General features: G+C 48.0%; 1 protein-coding gene across 1 annotated transcript; it reads left to right on the forward strand.

Moving 5' to 3' along the window:
* The first annotated feature begins 742 nt into the window (after positions 1–742).
* LOC138612973 (muscarinic acetylcholine receptor M2-like) lies at positions 743–4038 on the forward strand. The gene is made up of 3 exons (XM_069686517.1): positions 743–898; positions 1058–1927; positions 2920–4038. The coding sequence occupies exons 1-3, from the start codon at positions 743–745 to the stop codon at positions 3229–3231; spliced, it is 1338 nt and encodes a 445-aa protein (XP_069542618.1). The 3' UTR covers positions 3232–4038.
* Positions 4039–12467: the final 8429 nt, after the last annotated feature.

A 12467-nucleotide genomic window follows, 5' to 3' on the forward strand; every position in this document is an offset into this window, starting at 1 on the left:
TAAACCATGCAGGACCTATTTCACTTCAAGGAGCAGAGACGTGGTGGATTCAAATCCTCTATAAGCCTGTAGGATCAAGATAACAAATAGATATTTTTGAATTGGCTCTTGTGCCAAGATTAGATACTCATGAGGGGAATTATGTGACTCCCGAGGCCCGAATGAGAAATGTAAATTTACCCTCGAGAGGTGAAACGGGCCTCGTTCAATGGTGACAATCAACCTGTCAGGTCGGATTTGATCAGAGTTAAGACTTCCAGGTCAAGATGTGGGTTAAAAGAAATCTCCTACAAGCACAAAAATAACTCAAACCAAGCAATCAAAAATTGCTCTATATAATCTGATCTGTTAAGGTCTTACAACATCAACATCAAAACCTACCTACAGCTTTCAGGCCCTTTAACTCAACTTGTTTCAATGTGTTGTTCCTGATACGAGGATGTTGGACATGTCTGTTTATTTTCAAACACAGCTGCTACATCCTTTATTTGCTCACCTGTCCACCCTTCCACCTGGGCCAAGCCGTCAGCTCAAAAACACTCACACATCTGCCAAATGTTTACACGATTTTTTTTTATCCGTGACTGTGCAGAGAGATAAACGCACGCACAGAGGAGAGAGTTGGCCTCACGTAACGGCTAAAGAAGCTAAGTGTTTCATGACCTTTGTGTTTTCCAGGTATTGTACAGATATATTTTGAGTCTGAAGCATCTGTGAGAAGGATTCCCAAAACCAAACGAGTATGGAGACTCTGAATTCATCCTGCACTACAAACACCAGCAGCCTCTTCTCGGAGAGCCCGTACACGACCGTGGAGAACGTGCTCATCATCCTGGTGGCCGGATCTCTGAGTCTGATCACTGTGATTGGGAACATCCTGGTCATGCTCTCTATAAAGGTTTGGATCTCCTTATTTTGATGATTAATGATATAAGCAAACAGCAACTGCACCCCTCGGCATGAGCAGCATAGTGATCTAATTTAAATGAGAAAACATGCATCACGTGGCTAAAAAAAGATTAGCATCTGACATCTGCTCCATGTTGTTTCTCTAAAGGTAAACAGGAACCTGCAGACAGTCAACAACTACTTCCTGTTCAGCCTGGCGTGTGCCGACCTCATTATCGGCATCTGCTCCATGAACCTCTACACCGTCTACATTGTGATTGGCTACTGGCCGTTGGGAGCGGTGGTGTGTGACCTGTGGTTGGCTGTTGATTATGTTGTCAGCAACGCCTCCGTCATGAACCTCCTCATCATAAGTTTTGACCGTTACTTTTGTGTCACCAAACCGCTCAGCTACCCGGCGCGCCGCAGTACCAAGATGGCGGGCCTGATGATTGCTGCCGCATGGGTCTTGTCGTTCGTCCTGTGGGCTCCGGCCATTTTGTTCTGGCAGTTCATCGTGGGCGGGAGAACCGTGCCGCCAGATCAGTGCTACATCCAGTTCTTCTCTAACCCAGCGGTGACATTTGGAACAGCCATTGCAGCTTTCTACCTACCGGTCGCCATCATGATCTACCTCTACTGGCGCATCTCCAAAGCCAGCCGCTGTCGCATGAGGAGGGACAGCAGGAAGACTTCAGGCACCAGTCTGGGAGAAGGCCCCGAACCCAGCCAGGACGACAGATGTGAGAGCCAGAACAACTGCATCCCAACAAAAGAGGCTCGGGAGGAGGCTGGGGTTGGTAAGGACGAGGAAATGTTGCAACAGCAGAACGGAAGTGGACCCTGCAAGGAAGACGGACCGGACGAAGTGGACTTCCCTACAGACAGCACCAACGCTACGATGTCAAAGGACACTGCTGTGCCTGCATCAACACGGAGAGCATCAAATGGCGGGAAAATCCCAAATCAAACGCTGCCACCTTCCCCGCAGAGCTCAGCCGCTGACAGACAAAGTGTGGTTGCAAGGACGCTGTTAAAGGTAAATTCTACTGTACTGTGGATTGGGTGAATGCTCAATTGTGAGGCTTCAATTAATTTCTGATGATTGGACATTTCTAAGTGGTTCAGATGACAGATGAGCTTAGCGAACTATGAATATTTCAGGTTGCCAGGTCATACCTTCCACATATTCCATAAATTCCTGATTATGGACACCTTACTTACTGTATAAGTAAAATTTACAACAATCCTAAAATTGACCAGACTTAGAGCTATCAAATATCTTTAGCTGCTAGCCGTGTGGCTCTAGGGATGGCAATGTCTGTCATTTGGTCGGTCCGCAAATTTTGTCCAGACTAAAAAATCACAACTACTGGATGAGTTGCCGTATACATTTAAAGTCTCCAGAGGATGAAACCATATGACCCGAGTTATCCCCTGACTTTTCCTCTGGCACCACATGTGAAATATCTCGACAGCTAACAAATGTTTTGCCTTAAAAATGTGCCCTCACACTCATGCCTCCCTTTTCAGTACAGGTGACCCCTAACTTTCCTCTGTTCTTTGAGTTTAGTGTCGAATAGCAAACCTTAGCATGCTAACACGCTAAACAAAACTGTGAAAATTATAAAAGTTACACCTGCTTAACTTAAGCATGCTAACATTGTCACTGGACAAATCTTAGCATGTTAGCACTTAGTTTAAAACACCTTTGTGCGTAACTGAGCCTCTAACAGCTGTTAGCATGGCTGAAGACTCTTAATTTTACTGAAATATATTATGAGGACTACCAAGGAACTGTTTAACCACTCTGTTTTTACCAGTGCAGAGCTAAGAGAGAATGAATATCGGAGGAACATATATATATATATAACAAAATAACTCAAATTGAAAGCTAATGTTGCTATATGTTTGCTGGATGTTTAACACTTAACTTACCCTCAGCTACCGTATGCTAAGCAGTTAGCGATAACATTTCTTACGGTGATAATATGTCAAAGTTGTATCACTTTTATCACTTTTCATATTCAGGTAACAAAGCAGACGGCCGTGGCTAGGTGGAAAAAGAAGGGCATTTCTTCCAGGGAGAAAAAGGTGACTCGCACCATCATGGCCATCCTGGTTGCCTTTGTCGTTACATGGACACCGTACAACGTCATGGTCCTGATCAACACCTTCTGCTCCATCTGCATCCCGAGCTCCCTCTGGACCATCGGCTACTGGCTCTGCTACATCAACAGCACCATCAACCCGGCCTGCTACGCCCTCTGCAACGCCACCTTCAAGAACACCTTCAAGCACCTGCTGCTGTGCCAGTATAAGAACATACGTACAGCGCGATGAGGGCGAAAGTACTGACTCATGTTCCTGATGGAGTGAAATAATGTGATCAATACTGTAAACTGATCAAAATACTGGAGTGAACATTATAGACTAGGGGTGCTCTTATTGTGCGTTTCTTTTTGACTCCACTGTAAACATGTTCAACATTTATAATTACAAAAAACACTAAAATTATTTTAACAATATGTTGTATTGTAATATAATGCATAAGACACTGTGTCCTGATGTAAATGCAGTTTATTGTGACAAAAGACATTTGACTTGGTGTCCGTTCGAGTTTTATTTTGACAGGAGGTTTTCCTATTCTTCTCCTCTTACATGAATTTGTGCAATATGTTGTTTGATATGCAACCTCTTTTTACCCCGACAGTGTAACAGTGGTTAATGTGATGGTTTTGTGACCAAAACAGTGATATTAACTCTAGAAGAAAAGTCTATTATAAAAAGAAGATAATATACTCTAGAAAAGGACACTGTATTATTGACATATAGACGTATAGTGTTATGACCGACACTGAGCTGTAAAACAGGAAATATCTGCCAGAAAAAATCTTCAAATTGAGTTAAAAAAGTAGAGAATAAAGAGTAATACTATCTGTTGACTGTGTGTGTGTGTGTGTGTGTGTGTGTGTGGGTGAGAGAGAGAGAGAGAGAGAGAGAGTCGTGCATGTTTCCTCTCTTGTTAGATTAATTCAGTCATATGATCTAAATTACATCTGTAATCCATGTTGTTGTGATATGAGCCTAACTGTCCTATACTTCCATATCTCCCCCTGTTTCTTCATGCATTAAACATGTTTTCTGTAAATAAAGGCGGTAACAACAGATGACTTGTCATAACCAGAATGAGTGCACTAAGGTGGATTTATTGGCGTTAGTACTTAGCTGGTCATGAGAACCTTTGATCAGTTCCTGCTGGGCCACAGAGAACAACATGTGCACGAAGGAAAATGGAGCAAAACAATGAAAAGTAACAGTAACATGTTCTTTGAAACGAGCCTAAAAGTTATTAGCTCACCAGAAAACCTCACATATTTAATACCCCTCTCAGTTTAACACCAGAGTGAGAAATGTGGGATAGTGAGGCAGTCAGTTAAAACTGGATATAATAGGCCCTCCTCTCAGTGCTCCCCCCTCTGGACTGAGCGACCCTGAATGACCTGAACCATGACATTATATCATGTTTTTATTGACCCTACTGACAAATGATAATAATAAGAAATTAAATGCAAGTATAAGATTTGTTTTGTATCATATTTGATACATCATTCTGTTACTGGTGACCTCATGTGTGTTTTAAACAAATAAAAGCAGACACTACAAATTTGGTACCCCTTAAAACTACTTCACGTCTTACAGAACATTTTTAACCCATTAAACTCTGATCATTCTTTAACTTCTTCCTTGTGCGTCTTCAAACAAAGTATTTTTGTGAAAAACTATTTGCAAAACAAAACTATAAGCAGGAGAACCAATGACTCATCCATTACTTTGATAAAGCAGGTTGCGTATGTATGAAACATCACAATATAGGCCATGAATATATCAGTCTTCACTCTAAATGTCGCCAATTATGTCAATTAAACCTTGAAATAGTTTACTTAAGCAGTCAAAAGTTTAATGGAGTGCTTGATGGATAAAGTGGTAAAAAAGTGAATATTGATAAATTTACAGATACATCATTTTCAGTACCGGCTGAATCGAATTTTATACACACATTTTCGACATGATTTTACTATAAAATAAGTGAAAAATATTTGGTCAATATACGCTGCTTTAATCCAGTAAATATTCCTCTTGAATTATCAGAAAAAATTTCAATGTTTTTCTTTTCTTAAAGCTCCTGTGAGGAACTTTTGGGTTGTGTTGATTTTGGCGCCCCTGAAGTCAGAGTTTAAGTGTCATATAAACTTTGATTGATTTTCAAACACTGTTGCACACCAAGTTATAGGCCAAAGCGAATAAAAATAAGAGTGTCCTATTGGTGAAAATATCAAGTTACATTTTCAATGTGTTAAATTATGAATATGGCCTGAATACAAACTCTGATATCTCCTCTGTCCCGAGGAAGCAGCTGGACCGTTCAAATATAAATGCTGTCTGCTGTTTGACCACCAGAGGGAGCCAATGTTAGTTTTAGATCCTCTGTTTTTTATGTTGTCTCATCATGGGTTTGGTAATGAGAAGTTTCTCGTACTTCTTAGCCTCCTGCTTAAGCAGCATGTCGATGTGCTCCACCATCTCATCTTCACAGTCCTGGCTCCTCTGGCTCTGAGGTGTGCAGAGGTTCTGAGCTTTAAAAAGCTCCATCAGGACACCTCTGATGGTGGATTCCTGCACCAAAGCTCTGTCTGTCTGCACATTCTGTGTTACACTCGGTAGAATCGGGTTGAACCCAAAAGCGGACACAAGGCTGGGGTCGGATGAACAAGGTATTTATTTGAACACCACTGGATACAAGCTACTGTAAATTGAGGCTTGAAGCTGCTGAGGAGCTGCGAGGTGTGTTGCCGCTCGGGGAAGCGCAGGACAGGTTGCCGCTCGGAAGAGCGCAGAGCAGGTAGCAGCGGGGCTGAAGAGCTGCGTGGCGGGTTGTCGCTCGGAGGAGCGCAGGGCAGGTGGCGGGTGGCAGCGGGGCTGAGGAGCTGCGAGGTGTGTTGCTGCTCGGCGGAGCGCAGGGCAGGTTGAGTGCTGCAGAGGTGCCGAGGACTCGAGACACTGAAGCGGAGTCGCACGTTGGTCGGTGCTCAGGAGGACACTGCAGACAAAGCAGGACGAAGTTAGTCGTAGCACAGGGAAAAAACACAGGTGCACTATAGAAGGTCTAAACAATACGAAAGACTGAGCCATATACCGCGTGTGGTTCACGAAATCATCTGGCAGCAGACAGCGTGAGGATCAGGGCTTTTAACCAGGCGCTGATTATCAACCTGCTGCAGGTGCGTGTGGGTGTGATCACTCCCGAGACCGCAACTCCGCCCAGCCCTCCGGTGCACCTCTGAAAGTAGACAATCACAAGCACAAACACACAACACCGACACTGCAGCCACAGATCGTGACAGTACCCCCCCCTCAACGGGCGCCTCCGGGCGCCCTACCCGGCTTGTGGGGAAACTCACGATAAAAGTCACGTAGGAGAGTGGGATCCAGGATAAGGGCCCGTGAGACCCACGAGCGTTCCTCGGGACCGTACCCCTCCCATTCAACCAGAAACTGGAACCCGCGGCCCCGGCGACGAACATCCAGGATCTTACTGACTGTGTAAGCGGGGTCGTCGTCGATGAGCCGGGTGGGTGGCGGGGGTTCGGCCGGAGGGCTGAGGTCACTGGAGGACACAGGTTTAAGTTGAGACACATGAAAGGTGGGGTGAACTGGTAAGGATGCAGGCAGCTTTAGGCGAACAGCGGAGGGGTTGATTATCCTCTCCACCTCAAACGGGCCAACGAAACGTGGAGCCAGCTTGCGAGATTCGACTTGTAGGGGCAGATCACGGGATGAAAGCCACACCTTTTGTCCAGGTTGATATGTAGGAGCGGGGATGCGGCGACGATCTGCTAACCGTTGGCTACGCCGGGTAGAGCGCGTAATCGCCTCTAGTGCCATCCTCCATACCTCCTTGCACCGGGCGACGTTAGCCTGGACAGAGGGGACAGCGACGTCTCGTTCCTGCGCAGAGAGGAGAGGTGGTTGATAACCATACGCAGCCATGAACGGAGTCATACCTGTAGCCGCACTGGAAAGTGAGTTGTGCGCGTATTCCACCCAGGTGAGGAAGGAGGACCAGGAGGTAGGATTATGAGCCGTGACACAGCGGAGAGCGGTCTCGAGGTCCTGATTCGCCCTCTCAGTTTGTCCGTTGGGCTGTGGATGGTAACCAGAAGTCAGGCTGCATGTAGTGCCAAACGCCCTGCAGAAAGCCTGCCAGACCCGAGATGTAAACTGGGGACCTCGATCAGAGACGATGTCAGCGGGGAGTCCATGGAGCCGGAAAACGTGTAGAGCTAGTAGATCTGCTGTTTCAGTAGCAGAGGGGAGTTTGACTAGCGGAATGTAATGAACCATCTTAGAAAAGCGGTCCACGATAGTGAGGATGGCTGTGTGTCCGTTAGAGGGAGGAAGTCCAGTGACGAAATCCACCGCGATGTGGGACCAGGGACGACTAGGAACGGGTAGGGGTCGAAGGAGACCTGCGGGGGGACGATGAGACACCTTACTCCTAGCGCACACCACACATGCCGCCACAAACTCACCAACGTCTCTGACTTGGCCGGGCCACCAGAAATGTTGGCGGAGGAACTGGAGAGTCCGCTGAGCTCCGGGGTGACAACTGAGCTTGGAAGAATGTCCCCACTGAAGAACCTGGGAACGGACCGCCTCCGGTACGAAAAGGCGATTAGGTGGGCCTGTGCCGGGATCTGGATGAGTACGTTGGGCCGCCCGTACAATAGTATCTATTCCCCAGGTAGCGGCTCCGATGATCCGGGGAGAAGGCATGATGGGTTCAGGGTCAGGAGGAGGCGAGTCGCCGGAGAAAAGGCGAGAAAGAGCGTCCGGCTTCCCATTCTTGGAACCGGGGCGGAACGAAAGGGTGTAGCTGAAGCGACTCAGAAACAGAGACCAGCAAGCCTGGCGAGAATTCAATCTTCGTGCTGAACGCAGATACTCAAGGTTCTTGTGGTCGGTCCAAATAAGGAACGGCTCCCGGGTTCCCTCCAACCAATGTCGCCACTCCTGAAGGGCCAGAACCACCGCCAACAGCTCTCTATTCCCCACGTCATAGTTTCTCTCCGCAGGAGAGAGCCGTCGAGAGAAGAAAGTGCAGGGATGCCGTTTGTGGGAAACAGCGCTGCGCTGAGAGAGAATGGCTCCCACCCCGGAGTCTGAAGCGTCCACTTCAACCACGAACTGACGAGACGAGTCCGGATGCTGGAGAATGGGGGCATGAGTAAATAATCCCTTAAGTCTTTGAAAGGCTGCGTCAGCAGCGGGGGTCCAGCTGAAGGGTGTGCTGGAGGAGGTTAGTTGAGTGAGAGGGGCAGCGACACGGCTGAAGTCCCGGATGAATCTCCGGTAGAAATTAGCGAAACCCAGGAATCGTTGCAGCTGCTTGCGGGTAGCCGGTGTGGGCCATTCTTCCACAGCTTGAACCTTGACAGGGTCCGGCTGCAGCCGTCCCTGAGCGATGACAAAACCCAGGAAGTTGACTTTAGAAACATGAAATTCGCACTTCTCTGGTTTGGCGTAAAGCTTGTTGTTGAGCAGCCTCTGGAGCACCAGCCTCACATGCTCGACGTGCTCCTCCATGGTTTCCGAAAAGATTAGAATGTCATCTAAATAGACGAAAACAAAATGATTGAGCATGTCTCTCAAAATGTCATTGATCAAAGCCTGGAAAACGGCGGGGGCGTTAGAAAGGCCGAAAGGCATAACCAGATACTCGAAGTGGCCAAGGGGAGTCTTGAACGCCGTCTTCCACTCATCCCCCTCCCTTATGCGGACTAGATGATAGGCGTTCCGCAGGTCTAGTTTGGAGAATACACGGGCATGACAAAGTGGCTCAAACGAGGGATCAATCAGAGGAAGCGGGTATTTGTTCTTAATGGTGATCTCGTTCAGTCCTCGGTAATCGATGCAGGGTCTTAATGTGCCATCCTTCTTTGCCACGAAAAAGAATCCAGCTCCGAGGGGAGACGAAGAGGAGCGAATGAGACCCGAGGCTTTGGAGCTGTTGATGTACTCCTCCATCGACTCTCTCTCGGGGCGCGACAGGTTGTAGAGGCGACTGGATGGGAGAGTTGCGCCGGGGAGGAGGTCGATACCACAGTCGTAAGGGCGGTGAGGTGGCAGGGACAGTGCTAGTTCTTTGCAAAAAACTGGGGCCAAGTCGTGGTAAACTGGAGGAACTAGCGATAAGTCTGGGGGTTCAGGGATGACCGGAGTTTTTATCCCGTCTGCGGAAACAGCAGAACGAAAACAGTGGGTGTGGCAAAAGGGGCTCCAGCTGGAAATGGCAGCTGCGGTCCAGTCAATGTGAGGGTTGTGGAGACGCAACCAGGGGAGTCCCAGCACCACCGGGGAAAAGGGGGAAGGAATGACAAAGAGCTGTATCATCTCCCGATGATTACCGGAAATTACTAGGGTGATGGGTAATGTGCGGTGAGTAATTACAGCCAATTTTCGCCCGTCTAAGGTGTTCACAGTTCTGGGGGCGTCGAGGGCTTCAATAGGGATCAAAGTTTGTTCAACCAGGGACATGTCGATGAAATTATCATGGGCACCGGAGTCCACGAACACTTGAATGGGTAAGGTCTCGCGAGACCACTGGAGTGATGCAGGAAGAGTTAGACGGACTAGAGGGCTGGAGCATGAGGATGTCTGGCTCACCAAGGTGCCCTCTGTCAATGGCGAGCTGGACCTTTTGGCAGAGCCGGACAGATGGCGAGGAAGTGTCCGGGCTGGCCACAGTAAATGCATAACTGCAGAGCTCTTCGGCGTTGTCGTTCCTCTGGAGTCAGGCGAGATCTTCCCAGCTGCATCGGTTCCTCCGAAACAGCAGGAGGAGCTCGGGGAACCCCGGAGGGATGTGGGGTGTTCAGATGTCTTGTCGGAGGAAGAGGGGACTGACTGGGGGTGGAGCTAGCCAATCTGCGACTGTTGCAGGTTCTCTCTCTTACCCTCTCCCTCAAACGATTATCTAATCGAATGGTTAATGAAATGAGTTGCTCCAGAGAGGCTGGCTCTTCCCTGGCCGCTAACTCGTCCTGTAAGTTCTCAGATAACCCCCGTAAAAAGAAATTTACAAGAGCAGGCTCGTTCCAGCCAGTCTCTGCCGCCAGAATGCGGAACTCAATAGAATATTCGGCTGCCGACTAAGATCCCTGTCTTAAATTGAATAATCGGCTAGCTGCCACTGAACCTTGCACAGGATGATCAAACACCTTCCTCATTTCGTCTACGAAAGAGGCGTGAGAGTCGAGAATATTAGAACCCCCCTCCCATAATGCGGTCCCCCACTGTGCTGCTTTTCCTCTTAAGAGGTTCATAGTATAAGCTATACGAGACTTGTCAGAGGCATAACTAGTGGGTTGCAGATCAAACACATGGGAACATTGTAACAGGAAGCTACTACAAGAACCTATGTTGCCTGAGTAATGCTCTGGTGGGGGAACAAAAGGCTCTCTGGTGGCAGATGAAGGGGGTTGAGCTGTGCTTGAAGCGGGAGGTTGGCTCACATTGGCAGTGGAGGTTAAAGGGAGCGCTGGTGGCTGCGTAGAAAGCACGGAGACTTGTTGGCCAAGCTGTGAGACGTTGGTGGTGAGGACCTGAAGGGCATCCATGACTTGTTTCAGCATTTGGTCGTGCCTCCCTACCAGGACTCCTTGGGCATTCAGGGCCTGGGCGACTGATGTTGGGTCCGCTGGGTCCATTTAGTGGCCAGATGATTCTGTTACACTCGGTAGAATCGGGTTGAACCCAAAAGCGGACACAAGGCTGGGGTCGGATGAACAAGGTATTTATTTGAACACCACTGGATACAAGCTACTGTAAATTGAGGCTTGAAGCTGCTGAGGAGCTGCGAGGTGTGTTGCCGCTCGGGGAAGCGCAGGACAGGTTGCCGCTCGGAAGAGCGCAGAGCAGGTAGCAGCGGGGCTGAAGAGCTGCGTGGCGGGTTGTCGCTCGGAGGAGCGCAGGGCAGGTGGCGGGTGGCAGCGGGGCTGAGGAGCTGCGAGGTGTGTTGCTGCTCGGCGGAGCGCAGGGCAGGTTGAGTGCTGCAGAGGTGCCGAGGACTCGAGACACTGAAGCGGAGTCGCACGTTGGTCGGTGCTCAGGAGGACACTGCAGACAAAGCAGGACGAAGTTAGTCGTAGCACAGGGAAAAAACACAGGTGCACTATAGAAGGTCTAAACAATACGAAAGACTGAGCCATATACCGCGTGTGGTTCACGAAATCATCTGGCAGCAGACAGCGTGAGGATCAGGGCTTTTAACCAGGCGCTGATTATCAACCTGCAGCAGGTGCGTGTGGGTGTGATCACTCCCGAGACCGCAACTCCGCCCAGCCCTCCGGTGCACCTCTGAAAGTAGACAATCACAAGCACAAACACACAACACCGACACTGCAGCCACAGATAGTGACATTCTGTTATTCATTGTGACACTCATCAGCGATGAGCTGGTCAGGACAAAGTTGAGGTGGTTGGAGGCTTTCAGCTTCACATTCAGGATGTTGTTCCTCAGTGCTGGAGACTTGTTCTTGGTCGTCACTCTGACAGGTAGGGGGTTCCTGCAGCATCAGGTTGATATCAGTTTCAGGTGTCACCTCCTTATCAGAATCAGCCACAAAGTCCTCTTCGTCCACCAACTCAACATCCTGGTCGGACAGAAGAGGCTCACTCAGTTGTTCCTGGTTCTCCAGGATCTCCTCGTCCGATATCTTAGGGAAAGCTTTCTAGAAGATCTTAATGCGTCTTATCCAGGATCCACGCTGCTCAAACAGCACATCCTGTTCTACCCTGGTCAGGTCAGAGCTGATTGGCTGATAAGAAAGGCCCTAAGAACCATAGTTTTTTTATTGTAAATAATATGAATGACAATAATGTCTTAAGCTCAGTCCGTTGTCCTTACGTAAAGAAAAGAGCCCCGACACTAGAATCCAAAGCACAAAATTTGAACTCAACTTTACTTTATTAAAGCTTAATTAAAGTTTGATTAATCTACTAATCAAAATAAATAAGCTTTATATTAATTGATAACATCATTGTTAGGTGCAGCCCTAAAATGGTTGTAAGCGTTATGTTGAATCTGTGTTACTATTATGAGGGGGTCCTTGGAAAATGTTCTCCCCTGTTAGGGGTCCCTGGCCCCAAAAAGTTTGACAACTCCTGATATAGAGGGACCAGAATTAATTTCAGTCCGTTTCATAACCAGCGAAAAACTCCTCACTCCTCAAAAATGTCTGTGAAAAACCACGTGTGGGTCACAGACTGACAACCTCCATTGTTGATGTCTCATCTAAAGGTCGTCTGGGTCTGATGTTTTTCCCCATGGTGGATTATCCGTTCACTGCAGGTGTCTGGTTGTATCAAACAGGTTTTACAGGAAAGATATGATCACACTAATAACGTAGAGGTCTCAAAAACGTGTGTATCTATTATGATATGCTTGCTCATATGGGGTTATAAACAGTTGTGGGGTGTATGTATTAACACTATAAAGGGAACTTGAAAATGTGACC

Source organism: Semicossyphus pulcher, unplaced genomic scaffold, assembly GCF_022749685.1.
Source record: "Semicossyphus pulcher isolate SPU_LCO1_2020_fin unplaced genomic scaffold, fSemPul1.0.p SCAF_8, whole genome shotgun sequence".
Lineage (NCBI taxonomy): Eukaryota > Metazoa > Chordata > Actinopteri > Labriformes > Labridae > Semicossyphus > Semicossyphus pulcher.